The following is a 22163-nucleotide window of genomic DNA, read 5'->3' as shown; positions in this document are numbered from 1 at the left end:
TAATGGCTTAAATTCACCAATCAAGAGACATAGGCTAGTAACCTCGATTAAAAAAACAGATCCAACAATATTCTGTCTTCAGGAGACTCACATGATAGGAAAAGACATACAAAGGCTGAAGGTGAAAGGTTGGGAGAAATCATACCACTCACATCGCCCTTGGAAGCAAGCAGGAGTGGCCATACTCATATCAAATAAAATCAACTTCAAACCTAAGTTAATTAAAAGGGATAAAGAAGGGCACTATATACTGTTAAAACGAACCATCCACCAACAAGACATAACAATTATCAATATGTATGCACCAAACAATGGTGCTGCAACGTACATAAAACAAACTCTCCTCAAGTTCACGAGTCAAATAGACCACAACACGATAATTATTGGTGACTTCAACACACCACTCTCTCCATTAGACAGATCCTCCAGACAAAATCTGAATAAAGAAACTATAGAACTCAATAGCACAGTCAATAACCAAGACTTAACGGACATATATAGAATATATCAACCATCATCAAGTGGATACACGTTCTTCTCAGCAGCACATGGATCCTACTCAAAGGTAGACCATATATTATGCCATAGGGTAACTCTTAGTAAATATAAAGGTGTGGAGATAATACCATGCACCTTATCTGATCATAATGGAATGAAACTGGAAATCAATGATGAAAGAAGGAAGGAAAAATCCTGCATCACCTGGAAAATGAACAATATGTTACTGAATGATCATTGGATTACAGAGGACATAAAGGAGGAAATAAAAAAATTCTTAGAGATAAATGACAATACAGACACAGCATACTGGAATCTATGGGACACAATGAAAGCTGTTTTAAGCGGGAAATTCAATTCCTGGAGTTCATTCCTCGAAAAAAGAAAAAACCAACAAATAAATGAACTCACATTTCATCTGAAACCCCTAGAAAAGGAAGAGCAAAACAACAGCAAATGTTGTAGAAGAGAAGAAATAATTAAAATCAGAGCGGAAATCAACAAAATTGAAACAAAAAAAAAAACGATTGAAAAAATTTGATAAAACTAAAAGTTGGTTCTTTGAAAAAATAAATAAGATCGACAGACCCTTAGCCATGCTAATGAAGAGAAGAAGAGAGAGAATTCAAATTACTAACCTACGAGATGCAAAAGGCAATATCACAACGGACACACAAAAGATAATTAGAAAGTATTTTGAAACCCTGTATTCCAATAAAATAGAAGATAGTGAAGATATTGATAAATTTCTTAAGTCATATGATCTGCCCAGAATGAGTCAGGAAGACACACACAATTTAAACAGACTAATAACAAAGGAAGAAATTGAAGAAGCCATCATTAGACTACCAACCAAGAAAAGCCCTGGACTGGATGGGTATATAGTTTTACAAAACCTTCAAAGAAGAATTAATATCAATATTTTTCAAGCAATTTCAAGAAATAGAAAAAGAAGGAGCTCTTCCAAATTCATTCTATGAGGCCAATATCACCCTAATCCCAAATCCAGACAAAGACACTTCAAAGAAAGAAAACTATAGACCAATATCTCTAATGAACCTAGATGCAAAAATTCCCAATAAAATTCTGGAGAATCAGATACAAAAACATATCAAAAAATTGTGCACCACGATCAAGTAGGATTCATCCCTTGGATGCAAGGCTGGTTCAATATACGGAAATCAATAAATGTTATTCACCACATCAATAGACTTAAAGATAAGAACCATATGATCATCCAGATAGATGCAGAAAAAGCACTTGACAAAGTACAGCATCCCTTTATGTTCAAAACACTAGAAAAACTAGGGATAACAGATCTTACCTCAACATTGTAAAAGCTATATATGCTAAGCCTCAGGCTAGCATCATCCTAAATGAAGAAAAACTGAAGGCATTCCCTCTAAAATGTTTAACAAGACAGGGATGCCCTCTCTCACCACTTCTATTCAATTTAGTTCTTGAAATACTAGCCAGAACAGTTAGATAGACAAAAGAAATTAAAGGCATAAAAATAGGAAAAGAAGAACTTAAATTATCACTATTTCCTAATGATATGATAATATATCTAACAGACCCAAAAGGGTCTACAAAGAATTCAGCAAAGTGGCAGGATATAAAATCAACACGCATAAATCAAAGGCATTCCTGTATATCAGCAACAAAACTTCTGAACTGGAAATGAGAAAAACCACCCCATTCACAATCTCCTCAAAAAATAAAAATAAAATACTTGGGAATCAACCTAACAAAAGAGGTGAAAGATTTATACAATGAAAACTACAGAACCCTAAAGAGAGAAATAGAAGAAGATCTTAGAAGATGAAAAAATATAGCCTGTTCATGGATAGGCAGAACTAACATCATCAAAATGGCGATATTACCCAAAGTTCTCTACAGGTTTAATGCGATGCCAATCAAAATCCCAACGGCATTTCTTGTAGAAATAGGTTAAGCAATCATAAAATTCATCTGGAAAAACAAAAGACCCAGAATAGCAAAAGCAATTCTAAGCAGGAAGTGTGAATCTGGAGGTATAGCGATACCAGATTTCAAACTGTACTACAGAGCAATAGTAATAAAAACAGCATGGTACTGGTACCCAAACAGGGAGGTCGACCAATGGTACAGAATAGAGGACACAGAGACCAATCCACAAAGTTACAACTATCTCATATTTGATAAAGGGGCTAAAAGCATGCAATGGAGGAAGGATAGCATCTTCAACAAATGGAGCTGGGAAAACTGGAAATCCATATGCAACAAAATGAAGCTGAACCCCTTTCTCTTGCCATGCACAAAAGTTAACTCAAAATGGATCAAAGAGCTCAATATCAAATCATAGACTCTGCATCTGATAGAAGAAAAAGTTGGCTCCGATCTACATATTGTAGAGTCGGGCTCCAAATTCCTTAATAGGACACCCATAGCCCAAGAGTTAATAACAAGAATAAACAAATGGGACTTACTTAAACTAAAAAGTTTTTTCTCAGCCAGAGAAACAATAAGAGAGGTAAATACGGAGACTACATCCTGGGAACAAATTTTTACACCTCACACTTCATATAGAGCCTTAATATACAGAATATACAAAGAATTCAAAAAAATAAACAATAAGATAAGAAATAAGCCAATCAACCACTGCGCCAAGGACCTGAACAGACACTTCTCAAGGAGGATATACAGTCAATCAACATGTACATGAAAAAATGCTCACCATCTCTAGCAGTCAGGGAAATGCAAATCAAAACCACACTAAGATACCATCTCACTCTAGTAAGATTTGCAGCCATTATGAAGTCAAACAACAATAAGTGCTGGCGAGGATTTGGGGAAAAGGGTACACTTGTACATTGTTGGTGGGACTGCAAATTGGTGTGGCCAATTAGGACAGCATTATGGAGATTTCTGGGAAAGCTGAGAATGGAACCACCATTTGACCCAGCTATCGCTCTTCTCGGACTATTCCCTGAGGACCTTAAAAGAGCGTACTATAGGGATACTGCACATCAATGATCATAGCAGCACAATTCACAATAGCTAGAGTGTGCAACCAACCTAGATGCCTTTCAGTAGATGAATGGATAAAAAAATGTGACATTTATACACAATGGAGTATTATTCAGCACTAAAAAATGACAAAATCATGGAATTTGCAGGGGCATGGATGGCATTAGAGCAGATTATGCTAAGTGAAGCTAGCCAATCCTTAAAAAACAAATGCCAAATGTCTTCTTTGATATAAGAAGAGTAACTAAGAACAGAGCAGGGAGGAAGAGCATGAGGAAAAGATTAACATTAAATAGAGATGAGTGGTGGGAGGGAAAGGGAGAGAGAAGGGAAATTGTATGGAAATGGAAGGAGACTCTCAGTGTTACACAAAATTACATATAAGAGGTTGTGAGGGGAAAGGTGGAGAAAAAACAAGGGAGCGAATTGAACAACAGCAGATGAGGTAGAGAGGGAAGATGGGAGGGGAGGGCAGGGGGGATAGTAGGGGATAGGAAAGGTAGCAGAATACAACAGTCACTAATATGGCATTATGTAAAAATGTGAATGTGTAACCAATGTGATTCTGCAATTTTTTATTTGGGGTAAAACTGGGAGTTCATAACCCACTTGAATCAAATGTATGAAAGATGATATGTCATGAGCTTTGTAATGTTTTGAACAACCAATAAAAAAAGAGTAGGTAATATGAAATGGAGATGGGAAAGCCATGGAAATATGAAAAAAAATCAGTGTTTTATTTGAACTAAAATTGACAGCATCCCTAATAATCAGAGGTTTTCAATATATAAAATCATCTTGTTTGAAGACATAGATAAAACTTATGTTAATTACTAACAAATAAATATACACAATACTATATATATTCATATGAAAAGGGAGAGTTGTATTTTTTTCTAACTGGGAGATATGTATGCAATTACTTTTAATGTGCACAAAGGGACACACAGAAAACTGGTATGGTAGTGTAGGGAGTAAGATTTTTCACTATATTTCCTAACTTTAAATTTATTTGTAATATGTGAAATTATTATGTATTCCAACAAGTAATTTAAATGAACAATAATGATTCCATGTAACAAGTTAATTTTTCTACATGAAAGAAAAGTGTAATCATTATTTTTTCATTGGTTACCAGAATTTGATGTAATGTTTTTCCAAATCTGTTCTGGTCCACTTATTGATTTTTTAAAAAACTGTTTAATATTTAACATTTCCTTACCTTTTTGCTTTTGAGAGTGCTACTATTTCATTCAGTCCTGCCTGTTAAGTAAAATTTTATATAGCCAGCCATGTTTTCAATTTCTTTTTGGCTAATATATAAAGGCAGAAAAATTATGCATATTAGTAGGATACCATACCATACCATACCATATAATGTTCTGGTAAATGTGTAAAATTTGTAAATTTAAATAAGGTTAAATATATCTATTTATTCAAATATTTATCATGTTCTTTGTGCTGAAAACTTTCAAAGTCATTTCTTATAGCTTTTTGAAATGTTCAGTACACAAATGTTATCTGTATTCACCTTACTGAGCAATAGCCAAACACCAAAACTTCTTAATCCTAACTGTAACTTCTTATTCATTTATCAACCTGCATCCATTAATTCCCAATCCCCCACAGTCCCTGGCCTCTAGTTGCCACCATTCTATTCTCAACTTCTGTTGATATCAACTTTTTTAGATTCTACCTATGAGTGAGGTTGTGCAGTACTTGTCTTTCTGTACTTTGCTTATTTCAATAATCTTCTCTAGTTGCATCTGTGTTGTCAAAGATGGCTGGATTTTATTCTCTTTATGACTGAGTAATATTCCATGTTTTATATGTACCACATTTTCTTTATCCATTCATTAGTTGAAGGGCACTGGCTATTTCCATTTCTTGGCTATTGTTAATAGTGTTGCAGTGAACATGGGAGACAGTGCAGGCAGCTCTTGACTGACTTTATTTCCTTTGGATATTTACCCAGCAATGGGAATGCTGTATCATATGGTAATTTCTTTTTAATTTTGTGAGGAAGCTCCATCTTGTTTTTTTTTTATTCTTTTTTTTTATTGGTTGTTCAGAACCTTACAAAGCTCTTGACATATCATATTTCAAACATTAGTTTCAAGTGAGTTATTTCTTGTTTTCCCCAATATTTATACTAATTTACAATCCCACCAATAATGTACAAAGTGTTCCCCGTTTTTCCACATCCACCCAACACAGGTTATCTTCCCTCTTTTAGAATAATTAACATTCTTACTAGGGTGAGGTGATATCTCTTTGTGGTTTGATTTTCATATTCCAGAAAATAGAAGTCATTTATCATTTTTTTATATACCTATAGACCATTTGTATATCTTCTTTTGAGAGATGTCTATTTAGGGCTATTGCCCATTGTTTAATCAGGTAATGTTTACTTTTTTTCAATTGAGGTTTTTGAGTTTCTTATATATTCTGTATATCAAACCCTTGATGAATTTATAGTTTGCAAATATTTTTTCCTATTCCATAGATTATTTTTTCACTCTTGTTATTTATTTATTTATATTTTTTTAGTTTTTTTTTTTTTTTTTTTTTTTTTTTTTTTTTTTTTTTAGTTTTAGGTGGACACAATATCCTTATTTTACATTTATGTGGTGCTGAAGATCGAACCCAGTGCCTCGTGCATGCTAGACGAGCACTCTACCACTGAACCACAACCCAACCCCGGCCCTATTTATTTATTTTTTGCTTTGCAGTGCAAACAGTTTTTAAACTGATGTGAAGCCATTTGCCCATTTTTGCTTTTGTTTTCTGTGCTTTGAGGTCTTGCACCAAAAAAAAAAAAAATTAATAAATCTTTGCCTATTCTTATATCCTTAAGCAATTCCCCTATATTTTCTTCTACAGTTTCTAGTTTTCAGTCTTACCTTTAAATCTTTAAACCATTTTGAGTTGAGTTTTGTAATTTTCATTCTTCTGCATTTCGATGTCCCATTTTTCAAGCACCACTTACTGAAAAGGCTTTTCTTTCTTCAGTGGGTGTTCTCATAACTTTTATTGTAAATCAGTTTGCTGTGGATGTGTGGATTTACATCTGGGCTCTTCATTCTGTTGAAGTAGTGTATCAGTCAGTTATTATATCAATGTCATACTGTCCTTACTACTAAAGCTTTGTATTATATTTTGATTGTGTTTGCCTCCTGCTTGTACTTTTTGCACAAGATTGCTTTGACTATTCTGTGTTTTTTATGGTTCTGTATAAATTTCAGTATCCTTTTGTCTAATTCTATGAAGAATGCCATAGCTGTTTTGGTTGGGATTATATTGAATCTGTAGATCTTTTGAGGTAGTATGGACATTTTAACAGTATTAATTCTTCTAATTCATAAAGACAGATTTTTTTTTTTAGTTTTTAGTGTTCTCTTCAATTTATTTCTTCAATGTCTTATAATTTTCATTGTGAATATTGTTCTCTTCTTTGGCTAAATTAATCCTAGATATTTTATTTTCATTTTTGTTTTTTTTCTACTATTGTAAATGGAATTGCTTTCTTTTTTTCTAATTCAGAAAATTGGCTATTGACATATTGCAAGGCCACAGTTTTTATATGTTGATGTTGAAGCTGAAACTTTGCTGAATTCATTCCTTAGTTTTAATAGTTTTTAGTGTAGTCTTCAGGGGTTTTTTCTGTGTATAAAATCATGTCATTTGCAATCAGTGACTTGTGTTCTAATTTGGGTGTCTTTTATTTCTTTTTCTTGCCTGATTGCTCTGACTGTGACTTCCAACCTATATTTAGTATAAGTGGTTAACCTGAGCTTCCTTGTCTTATTCCATATCTTAGAATAACTCTCAGCTTTCCTTCATTCAGTACAATGTTGTTGTCTTATTATAAGTAGTTTTTATTGGGGTTGGGTATGTGGCTCAGAAGTAGAGCAATTCTTTGCCTGCTCCTTCCTTCCTTCCTTCCTTCCTTCCTTCCTTCCTTCCTTCCTTCCTTCCTTCCTTCCTTCCTTCCTTCCTTCCTCCTTCCCTCTCTCCTTCCCTCCCTCCCCAGAAATTGAACTCAGGAACACTCAACCAGTGAGCTACATCCCCCAGCCCATTTTTTTGTTGTTGTTTTTTAGTTAGAGACAGGGTCTCTTGCCTTTGCTGAGCTGGCTTTCAACTTGTGATCCTCCTATCTGAGCCTCCCAAGCTGCTGGGATTACATGCATGTGCCACTGCACCCAGAGGATATATAATTTAGTTGAATGCTTTTTCTGCATATATTGAGATGACTGTACAGTTTTTGAACTTCATTTTGTTCATATAACATTTATTGATTTGCATGTATTGAATCATCCCTGTATTCCTAGATGAATCCCACCTTGTAGCCCCTTCCTCTGTCTTCAAATCTGGAAATATCAGATAGGCCTAATCCTCATGTTGCCATCTTTCAGAGTTTCCTGTTCCACTTTTAAGAAACCTTTTAAGTATAGTAGGTTTATGGGGATAACTCAGAATATAAGGTCATCTCAATTACATGTGTAACATTAATGTCACTTTGCCATGTAATTTTATATATTCATAGATTCTTGGGATTAGGAGTTAGGTTTCTTGGGGGAGGGGAGGGATATTATTCTGCTACCTCACCTTCCCATTTTGCAAGATAATATTACTTCTTAAGATTCACTCTCTATCCTTCCCATTATAGTTTATGTCACATTTAAAAATTATAACTACATCCATTTTTTCATTATTTGGAATTCATAAATATTAAAATTTTAATGGAAGTTCTAGCCAGTTACTCAACAAAAATAAAGAATTCTAAATTGGAAAGAAAAAATCAAAACTCTCTATTCACACAGAACATGGTGTTATATATAAAAAATCCAAAATGAATTTTTACTAGAGTCAATACATGAGTTCAGCAAAGTTGCAGTGCACAAGATCAACACCTAGAAATCATTTGTGTTTCTAAACACTAGCAATAAACAATCCAAACAGGAAATAAAACAACTACTTTTAAAATAGCATCTGAAGAATAGAAACCCTAGGAATTGCTGAAAGAAATTTAGGAGGACCTAAACAAGTATAAACAAGTGGAAAGGCATCATTTCTTCATGGAGTAAAAAACATTATATTATGAAAATGTCAGTATTATCCAAAGTGATCTACATATTCAATTTAATCATATCAAAATTCTAGGAACCATTTTTTACAGAAATGTCAAAGTCTGAACCTAAAATTAGTATGAAATTTCAAGGAGTCCCAAACAGTAAAAACAGTCAGATCTTTTTTTTTTTTTTTTTTTTTTAAAGAGAGAGTGAGAGAGGAGAGACAGAGAGAGAGAAATTTTAATATTTATTTTTTAGTTCTCGGCGTACACAACATCTTTGTTGGTATGTGGTGCTGAGGATCGAACCCGGGCCGCACGCATGCCAGGCGAGCGCGCTACTGCTGAGCCACATCTCCAGCCCCAACAGTCAGATCTTGAAAAAGAACAATATCAGAAAACTTTCTACAAAACTTACAGTAATCAAAATGTATGGTACTGGCACAAAGAATGACCTCCATTACACAGTGTATACCTGTACTGAAAGATCACATGGTGCCCCATAAATATATGCAATTTTTATGTGTCAATCAAAAAAAAAAAAAAGGAGATTTATAGAAGAGTGGAATAAAAGTGAAGATTCAAAAATGAACCCATGAATGTAAGAAAACTGATTTGTTGTAAGTTAAACTATACTTCACACTATGTAGAAAAGTTAATTCAAGGTGGATCAGTGATCTAAATGTAAGACTAAAACCATAAAGATCACCAAAAAAAACAAGGATAATTTTTTTTACCCTATATTTGACAATAACCTCTTACATAGGATGCAAATAACAAAAGAAAAGCCAGATATATTGAACTTCACTTTTGTGCTTAAAATAACATCATCAAGAATGTGAAATGGAAACTTTTATAATGGAAGAAAGTATTTGGAAATCATATCTGATAAGGTTTAAAATCTAGAATCTAAAAGAACTACAACTCACATGAGAAAAAATTTTAAAGATAGCTGGGAAGACCTAAATAAAATTTTCTCCAAAGATATACAAATGGCCTCTAAGCACATGAAAACATCTTCAGAATCTTTAGTCATTAGGGTAATGCAGATCCAAACCACAATGAGGTACCACTTCAGACATATCAATTTGATCATAAAAATATAATGAAAATAATGAACTACAGCAAGGATGTGGAGAGATTGTACCCTCATATGTTGCTGGTGGAAATGTGAAAAATAGTTCCTCAAAAAGCTAAACACAGAATGACCAAGCAATTCTACCTCCTTAGTCATGTATCCAAAATAATTGAAAAGATGGCCTCATGCAGCAGATACTTGTATGCCAGTGTTCACTGCAGCATTCTTCACAATAGCCAAAAGAAATAGAACAATTAAAGCTTTTAACAACAGATATGGGTAAACATATGTGGTACAGACATGAAATGGAACATTATTCACCCATTAGAAAGGAATGAAGTTCTGCTGCATGCTACAACATGGCTCAACCTTGAAAACCTATGCTTAGTGAAATAAGACAGATATAATATATAGGCAAAATGTTCTAGCATAGGCAAATTCATAGACATAAAAGATATATTTGAGGTTGCCAAGTGTGGAGGTCAGGGGGGAGAGTCATTAGATTGTTTTATATGTCTATTTGTACACAAGTAGCAAATTTTACTGATTATTACAGCTTTGTAGTAACTTGAAATCAGGAAGTGGAAATCCTCCAATATCGTTTCAAGATGGTTTTCTGTGTCCCTTGAATTTCCATATAAATTTAATGATCCTTTCATAAATTTTTAAATTTCATTTCTTAAGCCCAGTTCTATCACTCCTAGATATGAGTCCTTTGAAAAATTACTGGTTTCATTTTCATCATACATGTAAAGCCTAACACAATACATGGCATATATTAAATGCTAAATACAGATTAAGTTGAGCATCTGTAATATGAAACTTGAAAGGCTCCAAAATCTGAAATTTTTTGAATAGCAACATGATTCCACAAGTGGAAAAATTCATACCTAATCTCAAGTGACATTGGTTCATGGTCAAAATGCAAGTAAACTAAAAATATTTTATAAAATAATATTTGAGGTATGTATATAATGTGCATGAAACATAAATGAATTTTGTGTTTAGAATTGGATCCATTCCACATGTTATTTCATTATGCAAAGAATCCCAATTATATGTGTGTGTATATATATATAACATTTGTAGTAATATTGCTAATATTATTACCACTACAATTCCAATGTGTAATGCCTTTTATATATTGACTAGAGTATAATAGAATTCTACCTCCAGAGTGTATTCTTTGTGAATGGATAGTATAGTGTAATGAAAAGAATGGTGTACTGTAATGTAATTTGGAATCATTTTATGGCCTAGACCTAAGTTCGTAACTATTTAATACAGATAACATGTTGAATATCTCTACTAAATGATACCATGAAAATACAAATATCATTTTCAGAAATCAGTTCAAAAGTCAAAAGTCATAATTGGAAAATATATTATTACTTTGGTAATAGTATTTCAGGGAATAGAAAAAAAGGATGGCTGAAATAAGTGTATTCTTGAACAGTGTATTTTTTAAAATATAAACTGCTCATGACTGAGTTATTTGTGACATTATTTACTAGACTGTTTTGTTCATGGGATTTTTTCCTGGTATTTACATAAGCTTTTGTCACCTTTCTCATTTTTGGTCTTTAATATAATATGGAAGCCCTCCACATTTACTCTATTTTTAGCTTCTTGATCATATAGTTATGCTATTACTTCATTATTATACTATTTATATGCATATGTATATATGTCATGTCCATCGTAATCAAAGTGGGAATATGTTGACCCATACACATCACTTGTCCCACCTTTTTAACAGTCAAAACTATTGTCATTGGTTTGAATTTGATGTAGGAATACTAATCTGGAAGTTTACCTTCCCAACATCTTCATGGGATTAGGAAAGCCAGTTTTGAATACTATTAATTAGTGTTAACCAAGAGAATAGCAAATTGTTTGTGGAATAGAATTGAAGTTTATTATAGCTACTTTGTTTTGCTTTTTGTTCCATTAAGTCACCATGGCATCTTTGAATCATTATTTTACTAACATCTTGGAACTATTCGTGTAATCTTTTTTCTATTTATGTAACAGTTTTTATAGAACACGTTAATTAAAGCCAGTGTATTTTATAATGTTATGTATTTTTAAAATTTTTTATTTTGAAATAAATTAAAAAATTATGAATTACAGACCTAAGAGATTTCAATAGTTTTTGTCCTAATGTTTTCATTAATGTATACAATCTTAGCTTCTAGTTGAGTAATTTTAACAATTGAAAATGAAAGTATTTTTAAATGCTAATTTTGAACCTCTTACAAAATTTTTGTAACTTTCCATTTTAGTAACTTCTAATACTTCTCTTTTATTAGTTATCGTACTATGGTCTTGTATACTACATCCATAGTATGCCTTATATGAAGTAAATTAATTTGAAATTCATTTGTTTCTACCATTTAATCATGGCACTTTTAATCTAAGAAATAATTCTTAGTCAAGATCTTAACATTAGTTTCATTAGCAAGAATAAATAACAAATATTAGAATGTTTCAATGAAAATCATTTTGTTGAATTAATTTTTAGTGGAAACAAGAGTATTATTTATTTATTGGACTTTTAATATGTTGATTAGCCTTTATTTCCTTTATTTATTTATATGCTGTGCTAAGAATCGAACCCAGTGCCTCACATATACTATGCAAGCTCTCTACCACTGAGCCACAGCCCCAGCTCCTGTTGTTTTTTAATTTACATTTGTGAGAGGAAATATCCTAGGCTTTTCTTATGTATGATGCTCTTTTTTTGATATTGAGATAATTATGATCTCAGGATGAGTAATCAGAAGTTTCCTTTGTAAACACAGAAGTTGAAGAAAGTTTAGTGAATTATCTTGTATTTTAAGAGCCTGGAGCAACTGAAGGAGATATGTTGGGACCTCCAAATGCCCTGAATATTATTTAAATTTTTTCTAGTGGCCACATTTTAAAAACTGAAAAGAAGCAGAGGAGTTGGGGCATGGCAGCACATGCCTCTCCTGTAAACCCAGTGACTCGAGAGGCTGAGACTGGAGGATCTCAAGTTCAAAGCCAGCCTCAGCAATGGTGAGGTGCTAAGCAACTCAGTTTGAGACCCTGTCTCTAAATAAAATACAAAATAGGGCTGAGACTCAGTGGTCCAGTGCCCTGGAGTTCAATCCCTGGTACGAAAAAAAAAAGAAGTAGATGGATTCTTGGCTTTAATAATATACCATATATAATTCAATATATCCAGAATGTTATTTTTACATGTAATCAATATTTTTTTCAAATTAGTATTTTTATAATTTGTATTCAAATTCTGATATGTATTTTCCATTTATGTATACAACTCTATTAACTACTTCACTTACTAGTTACTTCAGTTATTTTTTAAAAAATTGCTCAATGTCTCCATATCTCAATTTCCTCATTTTTACAATAGATATAATTACAAGAATAAATTAAATAACATATATGACATGCCTGGCTTATGGTGTTATAGAAATATTTGTCATTTTCTAAAAATTATTTCAAACATAAACATGACATTAATGGCATCTCCATTTCAAGGCACAAAAAATATTTTAGGAATTAAATTATTTGTGACCCCTAAATTCTTTTCTTGTTCCCTTTGACAGTGCAAGGTACACACATATCCCTGTTTAAATTGTTTTTAAAAAGCAGAATCAACATTGGTTCATCAATTATGACAAAATACCATAGTAATTCAAGATGTTTAAAACAAGAAACCGGAGCAAGTTGGGGTATGAGAGACTATATCTCTACTTTCTGCTCAGTTTTTATAAGCCCAAATCTACTTTAAGAAGTACAGTTTAATTAATCAAACAAAAAGACAAACAACATGTCTTCTATTGATTCCTGAGACATGTTAGTTGTGATCGAAACCAGCAATAAAACTGGAAGCTTCAGCATTATTAAAACTATCAATAAGAGAAGTTTAGTTATGGATAAAAATTGAACTTAATGTTTGTTCTTTCAAAAGTCATTTTTTAATCTACCTCTTTTAAACTAATAAATGGAAAACTTTCTCACAAAATGTTTTTCTCTCTGGTTAATGAGCAGCTAGGCCTTGGACAATTATTGGTAGCACTCTGATGCTAATGCTATAACTCTTCCATATTTTTAATGCACTGTTGCTGGTTTTGAGAATATTTTCTTCTCCTAATTTCAGGTTGGGTGGGACTATATCAGCATACAAGATAGTACCAGACGAGATAGAAGAAATCAAGGTATAGTATGGCACTTTTCACCTCTACAAAGGCTTAGTATCTTATTGGGAAGTTGGGGAAAATCTTGTTTTTCCTATATATCATTGAATCTTTGGGTATGTTAGGACACCATTAAGTTCCCCGTTATTCTATTTGAATTAAAAATGTATATATAATAAATAAATTATCATCAGATATCATCTACCATTTGCAATGCATTTCTGAGAAAAATATTAGGAGAATCAAAAAGTAATCCTTTCTTATACAGTTCTTTGAAAATCTACATAAGAAGCATTATAACCATTAGTGTACATGATAGATTATCTTTTAAAAATCTTTTTGCAATTTCTTTTTCCTATAGCCTTTACTAATTATAAAATAATAGCAATCTTTTAGTAAATATCTCCTGGTTCCTTTTAAAACACAAATGCCAATTTCAATTCAAATTTATGTTATAATAAATAGAGAATTGACCTTATTCCTTGAAAATTAGGTCATTACTATATTCTTCTGTCTGTGGAATATTAATCATCTAGCACAGCATGTTGCCCTTGTCTAAAGGCAATTTACCACATATTGAGAATTGAACTTCCTGTTTCATATATGAAATTTAACAATTGCATAACAATAGTCAGAGCTAAACCATACTACTTAAGTTGTTGAGTAGATTTATTGCATAATAAAGATTTCAATAATCATGCATAATTCAATTAAAATTTTCAATATCACGTTCTAGCATTAAAAGTAAGTTTCAAGAGTCTCATTCCAACTTCTGTAAATTCATATAGTTGGAGGAATCAACTGTGAGGAAACTTGATCCTAATTTACATTCCTCATTTTACAGATTTAGAAATGCAAATGTACAAAGATGAACTTTGGATTATTTATTTGACATTCAATAATTATTTCAGAAAATGTAATTGTCATTAAAGGATGAGAAAGACATTAATATATTACATCTTGATGTATACTGTATAATTACTCAAAAAAATTTAACTTCAGAATTAATCTATATATACAGAAAGAGAGAGAAAGCGAAGGGGTCTTATGAAACATTTATAGGAAATACAGTTGAAGTGCATTTTTCTTGAAGGGGCTCTGTCTTATAATACAATTGAAATAGGTATTAAATGATAAAGGTAAACAAATAATTTTATGCTAACACATAGAAAGGTAACCTGGCTGTTTCAAAAGGTGATCAGCAAAACGTCTTTCCAAGAGGTAAACTCTGGGGACAGGAATATAGCAGTAGAACACCTGTCTAGCATACATGAGGCCCTGTATTCAATCCCCAGTATGAGAGGGAGAGACAAGCAAACAGGCAGGCAGTGATATTTATGAGAACATAAATATGACATAATGTAGCTCCAGATTGAATGATATAAAGTAAGTTCCGGAGAAATATAGGGCTAGAAGTGGCTTTGTGTCATGTTAAGAAGTTTAGATTTTATCTTGAAAACCTAAGGTGCTATTATGTACTCATTTAGGAGTTTAGGAGAAAAAGTAACATTATCAGTTTGGTAATTTCTTTAAATATTTTTCATGAAGATTAAGAAGTGCTTTCAGCAAAGAAGATATTCTTAGTAGGAAGAAGGAAACCAGATTTTAGGAATGTAGACATAAAATGATTAATATCTGTACTAAAACTGTGGCAGTGAAGGTTGAGGGAAAAAATGGATGCAAATAATATGATTTAGATCATGGGTGGTTTTGCTCCCCTGTAATCACAGCTACTTAGATACTGAAGCAAGAAGATCACAAATTCAAGACAAACCTGGTTAACTTAGTGCGGCCGTCTCAGCATAAATTTAAAAAGAGCTCGGAATGTATCTCAGTTGTAGAGTGCACAAAGATCAAAAGTTTGAGGCCAGCCTGTGCTACCAAGATTAGATATAACACCAGTAATTTATGGAAAAAGCATGTCAAGCATCATCACAAATCATTTTTTAAAGGAATTTTCTGAGAGACAACTCTAGAATTGTTTTTAGAAAACATAATGAAAGAATGCTCTTTTAGTGAAGAGTCATTATTAAAAGGTAAGCAGCATTTCTAAAAATTAATTAAACTAAACTAATTCAATGAATATATTAGTTCTCTGGTTTTAGGATGTGTCTACATAACGGCTACAACCTCAGTCAACAGTTATTCCTTTATATAGCAGTTACATGTGATTCTCTGTGTTCACTAGCATGACCTCAGCTAACTGTTATATGATTACAGATTCCAATATCAATCACGGAATTTTATCTCTCTCTCTGAGTTTCTGCCAGATTTATCCAATGATTTAGTGAATATTTGGTTATCTGAAAGGAACCTCAAATTCACTAGAACTAAAAATTATCCTCTTGGTTCTCAAAGTATTCCTTCTATTATATATCCTCTCTATCAGCATTATATATGCTCAGACTTCCCAAGCCAGAAATATGCTCCAACTTTTTCATCTTTTCCTAAATATCTAACAAATCAAATATTATCAATTCTACTTTTCTTCAATTACATACATACACGCACACACACACACACATACAATAATGTCAGAAAGTTTGAACCCTGAAACATACAAAATATTGAAGCCATGTTACTTTTTTTCAATATTGGGGAAAAAACTGTTACAAGTATTTTGTCTATTACATGGCATTATTAGTATTTTCAGTTAAAATCAGATATAATCTTTTTTTGTCTCAAGGAAATGGAAACATGGATGAAATAATGAGTGTAGTTGGAAAATATCTGAATAATCTTAAGTTATATAAATAATACAATTGAATTTTAAGTTTGATTTGCTGTGTATAATAATACTATGTATAAATAAATATACATTTATATCTTTCCATAGAATAGTGTGATTGATTGATGAAACATAACTCAATTTTTGTCAGATGTGGTAATCTTCCACAATGTTTCTTACTGCAGAAACCATTATTTAGTTCATACGTGGCACATGTGTAAATTGTTCTGGATAATATTATAATAAGTTGATCAAATTTCAAAAGTAAAGACTTCCAGTTCCAGCCGAGATAGAATGGCGTTATTCTTCTAGATTCGTTTTCTTGTATCAGGAATCTAAAATTTCCTGGGCATTACCAAATAAATAGAGAAACTCTTAAGAGGTGAAAAGAAAATGGCAGTTTGTTGAGGAACCTGAAGACTTAAGAAATGATATGGCAGTGAGTTCCTTGGGTTTTTTTACTATTTCCTATATGTTCTGGACAGGGTACTGAAGAAGACTTCAAGTTGGAACCACCAATAGGTATAGAAAAAAAAAAATGCTCCAAGAAAAGCCTCTTTATCTAGCCAAAAGACCAAGACAGGAGGCACCTAACAGAATAGAAAAACTTTTTAGCAATGTTCACCCTACTCTATCAAAACATCAATGGTGGAACTACTTAGTTCTCTCACAGATTTAGCAGAGCCAGTCTAAAATTGATCTTCCGATTCACTTCCTGTTGTCCCATGAAGCAGCTCACAGGTTTCTTTATCCTTTACCTTGTGATGTTGGCAGACCAGGGAGATATTTTTTCTTCTTTCATCTGGAAGAATAGTTGTCACACTGAGTCTTTGGCCAGAATATTGTAGCAGTGCTAAGCAAGAGTTGATCTGCCATCACCATCCCAACAGAAATAGGCTATGTTCTATTTCTCCCAGCCAGGTAGTGTCACTGGTATCCAGTGATTAACAGAGCCTCCATCCCCTCTATTATGACTTGAATATGTCTCTAAAATATTATGTGTTAGAAACTTAATCTCCAATAATCAGTTTTGGGTGATAGGACCTGATAAGAGTTGTTAAGGTCATGAGGTCTCCTCGCAGGTGAATGGATTAATGTTGATTATAATATGGCCAGAAACTATAAGTTCTATTTCTTACTCCTGCCACTTTCTCTTGGCACATGTGAGCATGTGTGCTATTTTGCCCTTCTTCCATGCGATGATGCAGCAAGAAGTCCCTTGCCGCATATGGATCCTAGATATTAGATTTTCCAATTATCCCAGCTGTGGGAAATAAATCTCTGTTTTTTATAAATTTTCCAGTCTCAGTTACTATATTATGGCAAAACTAAGAAGATGAAGACACCCAAGAAACAGAAAGAAGGTTAAATAAAACATTGCAAGGTGGAGTCAGACACTGCAATTCCACTTTTCCTTTCCTATTTCAGTGACACATGGCAGCGAGATAAGCTTTCACCCCTCACTACAACAAGAAACCTGGACAAGGTGGGGCCAATTGACACTCTACTCTACTCATAGTATGAGTCAACCATCTACTCTTCTCCATCATTGGGGTCAGCATATACTACTCCTTAGTATCAACAGTAGATCAAAGTGATGCCCACTTCACCATAAAATTCTTAGCAGGCCAGAAAGGGACATGCACTTCCACCTTCTACCTTCAAACAGGCAGTATGAATCAGCGCTTCAGTTTTGCCTGAATGGTCATTGAAGCCATCAAGAAGCTGAACATAAAAACTACTCCACAATATAGGGAACATTTGCTTTGAAAGAAGGTAAAGTAGTCTCAGAATATAAAATCCCAAACATCTTTGTAAAATAAAAAATCACTCATCATACCAAGAACCAGGCAGATCACAACTTGAATATGAAAAATGATCAATAGACATCAACACAATTATTAATTAAATGTTGAAACTGACAAGTTATTTAAGCCAGCTACCATAAAAATACTTCAGCAAGCAAATGAGTTCTCTTAAAACAAATGGAAAAAAGAAACGACAGGAAATATTGATGAAGCAACTACAAAAAGGAACCAAATGGCAGTTATACAACTGAAAAATACATTCACCAATATGAAAACTCACAGGGCAGAAACAGAAAAAGTGACATATTTTTCAGACGCTAGAGTAAAAAACTGCCAACCACAAATTCTATATGCTTTGAAGTTATCCCTTTAGGAGTGAATAGAAAGTGAAGCCATGTTCAAACAAAAGAAAACTAAGAGAATTTGCCTAGATAACTTACCCTGAAAGAACGGCTAAATAAGTTATCTAAACAGAAATGAAATAACAAAAAAAAAAAAAAAAAGAGGAGGGGGCATGAAATTTCAAGAGTGGAAAGAATAGAATGGATAAAAAGTATTTGCTCATGACATTTTTGAAATCATATTTGAATTTATAATAATTCAAACATTATAACACTCTATGATACTGTACTCGGTGTATGTGGAGTAAATACTTAACACAATCAAATGTGAAAGAGTAAAGGTACCCAAATGTACATAAGGTTTCTATGTTAAATTACAGTATCAGTTCCTATAACAAGTTACATCAATATATGGTAATATCCAGAGAAAATCATTAGGAAAATTATACAAAGCAATACATAAGTAAAGATGGAATCTTAATAAATGTTCAAGTGATCCTCAGTAAGGTAAGCATATTAAAAATAGGAACAAGCTGGGCGCGGTGCCACATGCCTGTAATCCCAGCAGCTCTGGAGGCTGAGACAAGAGGATCGCCAGCCTCAGCAGTTTAGCAAGGCATTAAGCAACTGAGTGAGACCCTGTCTCTAAATAAAATACTAAAAAGGGCTGGGGATGTGGCTTGGTGGTTGAATGCCCCTGAGTTCAATCCCCAGTACCACCCCCCCCAAAAAAAAAAAAACCCCAGGAACAAGAAACAAAGGACTCAAGTTGAAAATGAAAAGAAAATGGCAGATTTAAATCCTAAAATATAATAATTACCCTAAATGTACATAACCCAAATATGACAATTAAAAGACAGTTTGACACAATGTAGGTTTTCTTAATCCAATACATGCCATTTTCAAAACTCATTTCATAGACAATGACATATGTAGGTTGAAAGTAAACAGATAGGAAAAGATATACCATGCAAACATTGTTTTTTAAAAAGCCAAGTAGGAGTGCCTATTAATGTCAGACCAAGAAGGCTTTAGAACAAATAAAATTACTAGAGTCAGTAGGAATGTTCCATTGTGCAAAAGGCTCAACCAACTAGAAAAAAAAACAGTGATCTTTTAAGTGTTTGTACCAAAAATTTACATATATAGGAAACAAAAAATTAAACTACATTTTTTCATGAGAATGGCTAAAATTAAAAATAATGATAACACTACATGATATAGTGGACGTGGAGAACCTGGGTACTCATATATTACTGATGTGAAATAACATGATACAGCCACTCTGCAAAAGAACATGTCATTTCATTATAAAGCTATTCATGCACTAGCACAAGTGCACTGTATAGCATTTATTCCAGAGAAATGAAAATCTGTGTTTGTGTATAAATTTGTACATGATTTTTTTTCATTTTGGCTTTAGCCAGAATAGGCAAGACCAGGAACCTACCTAAATGTCCTTCAATAGATCAAAGAATGATTAGACAAAGTGTCATTATGTCTGTATTTGGAATAATATTGAGTGTTCAGAAGGAAAAAATGCACTATTAGTGGATCTCAAGCAACAAATTGAAGGAAGAAAGACTATCTCAAAAGATTACAAAGCATACTATTCATTTGTATTCTCAAAATGACAAAATTCTAGACATGAAAAATAGACTGGTAGAGTCAGAGGATCAGGGAGGGGAAATAGGAAGGAAGGTTGCTGTGTATATAAAAGGGTATTGCAAGGGATATTTATGATGGAACTGTTATGCATCTGGACTGTGGTAGGGTTTACACAAATCTACATGTAGAATAAAATAGTGTAGAAATAAATATACAAATGAGTGCATATAAAATTACTACAATTTAAATAAGGTTGACTGATTTTGTTATTGTTGATTTTTCATTGTGATACTGTTAGGGTTAAGCAAGTCATTGGAGAAAATGGCTGAAAAGTAGGTATATGGCTTCTCTGTCTTATTTTTTACAACTACCTGAGAACATAAAATTAAAAAAAAATATTAATAGACTTCAGTGACCATTTCTTAATATTGGATTTGAGAAGTAGACATATTATTACAATAATGAGTGTTAATATTCAGAAATGTAATTTGTCTGTAAGTAAAGTCATTAAAACATCTTAGCATTTTTTAATAATTGTCTTTAGTTATCGTAAATGGAAATGGAAAATTTTTACTGTAAATGGAAAATTTTTTACTTATATTTTTACTACATAAACATTTTACTTTCACATTTCCTATGTATTTTTATTTTAACACAATAGAGGTTTAGGATACTTTTTAAAATTTTGATTATCAGTAAAACCACGTTTGTAAATGGTACTTGAGGAACTCTGAAACTTTTCTTCAAGGAAGCAGCCATCACTGATGAAAATCATAAAGAAAGAACCATTTAAAGTTTCTGGATATTGTTATGAAGGCTATGAAATATTAGGAAACATATATTCAAGAAAAGCCACTAAATATAAGATAGAACAGAGTTGGTGGCTACTTGAGCTACACCTGAGTCTTTCTTCTACCCTGATTCAGTTTGATAGAAGCTTTACTCTGGACAGATATGACCTAGAGTTTGGGGCTCTCACTTCCCTGAGTCCCCAGTTAAGGGATATAGTATTTTTCTGGGATGGACAGGCCTCCATTATTTCTCATGCCGTCATCTCTTGACTTGCAGAGGCTAAATTGCTTATCAGTGTGGTGGAAAGATCATGTTTTTCTTCCTATATCCAGCCCCTGCTCATAGGATGGAAGCACTAGCTTAAGTGTGGCAATATTAGAATACTGGGACCCTAATCACTCTCAATAAGCAACTTTATCCACATCAGGAAAGGTAAGCCAAGAAGACCAAGCTCTACCCTTAAAACACTGGTTCAGAGATTTTTGTCCAGAGAGAGAGGTAGTCCATAATAACAGTTTACTACAAAGATCACTATATGCATACAGAACCCGGAAGCCTTTTATGAATTGAATGAATCAGCTTTAAAGTACAATAAAGCCCAACATTTCTAGGCATAATCTCCCACCACAAAGGAGAGACAACAGAGATATACAAAACCAAAACAAATTTATAGGAGAAAGCAGAAACACAGCAGTCAAACAGAGCTGGAAAATAACGTGAACAACATGAAAAAACAAGGGAAAAAAGGATTACAAACAATGCAGGACAACTTAAATCTACAGGAGGACCTAGAAGCATCAGAAACATGGACAGGGAAAGAACTCAAGGCATACCTAACTCAGATGGAACAGAATATTAGAGAAGACATGAGACAGCAAGTCCAAGCAATGAAAGTATATTTTGAAAACGAATTAAACAAACAAATTCAAACTGCAAAAAACGAGCTTTACCAGGAGATAGAGATTTAAAAAAAAAAGAAACAGTAATCCTAGAAATGCAGGAAACCATAAACCAAATTAAAAACTCTAACTAGAATATTA

The 22163-nt window shown here is 32.9% G+C and overlaps 1 protein-coding gene across 5 annotated transcripts in view; it reads left to right on the top strand.

The window, feature by feature from the left end:
- Gphn (gephyrin) overlaps window positions 1–22163 on the top strand; it is a 602355-nt gene that overhangs the window by 221199 nt on the left and 358993 nt on the right. For all 5 annotated transcript variants that reach the window (XM_077799519.1, XM_026385121.2, XM_026385119.2 and 2 more), the window contains exon 3: window positions 13810–13867. In XM_077799519.1, the coding sequence (XP_077655645.1) occupies window positions 13810–13867 (58 nt within the window). The remainder of the gene's footprint in view (window positions 1–13809; window positions 13868–22163) is intronic.

Source organism: Urocitellus parryii, chromosome 6 (assembly GCF_045843805.1).
Source record: "Urocitellus parryii isolate mUroPar1 chromosome 6, mUroPar1.hap1, whole genome shotgun sequence".
NCBI lineage: Eukaryota > Metazoa > Chordata > Mammalia > Rodentia > Sciuridae > Urocitellus > Urocitellus parryii.
Note: the sequence above shows the minus strand (reverse complement) of the source record. Positions and strands in the feature narration are given on the sequence as shown.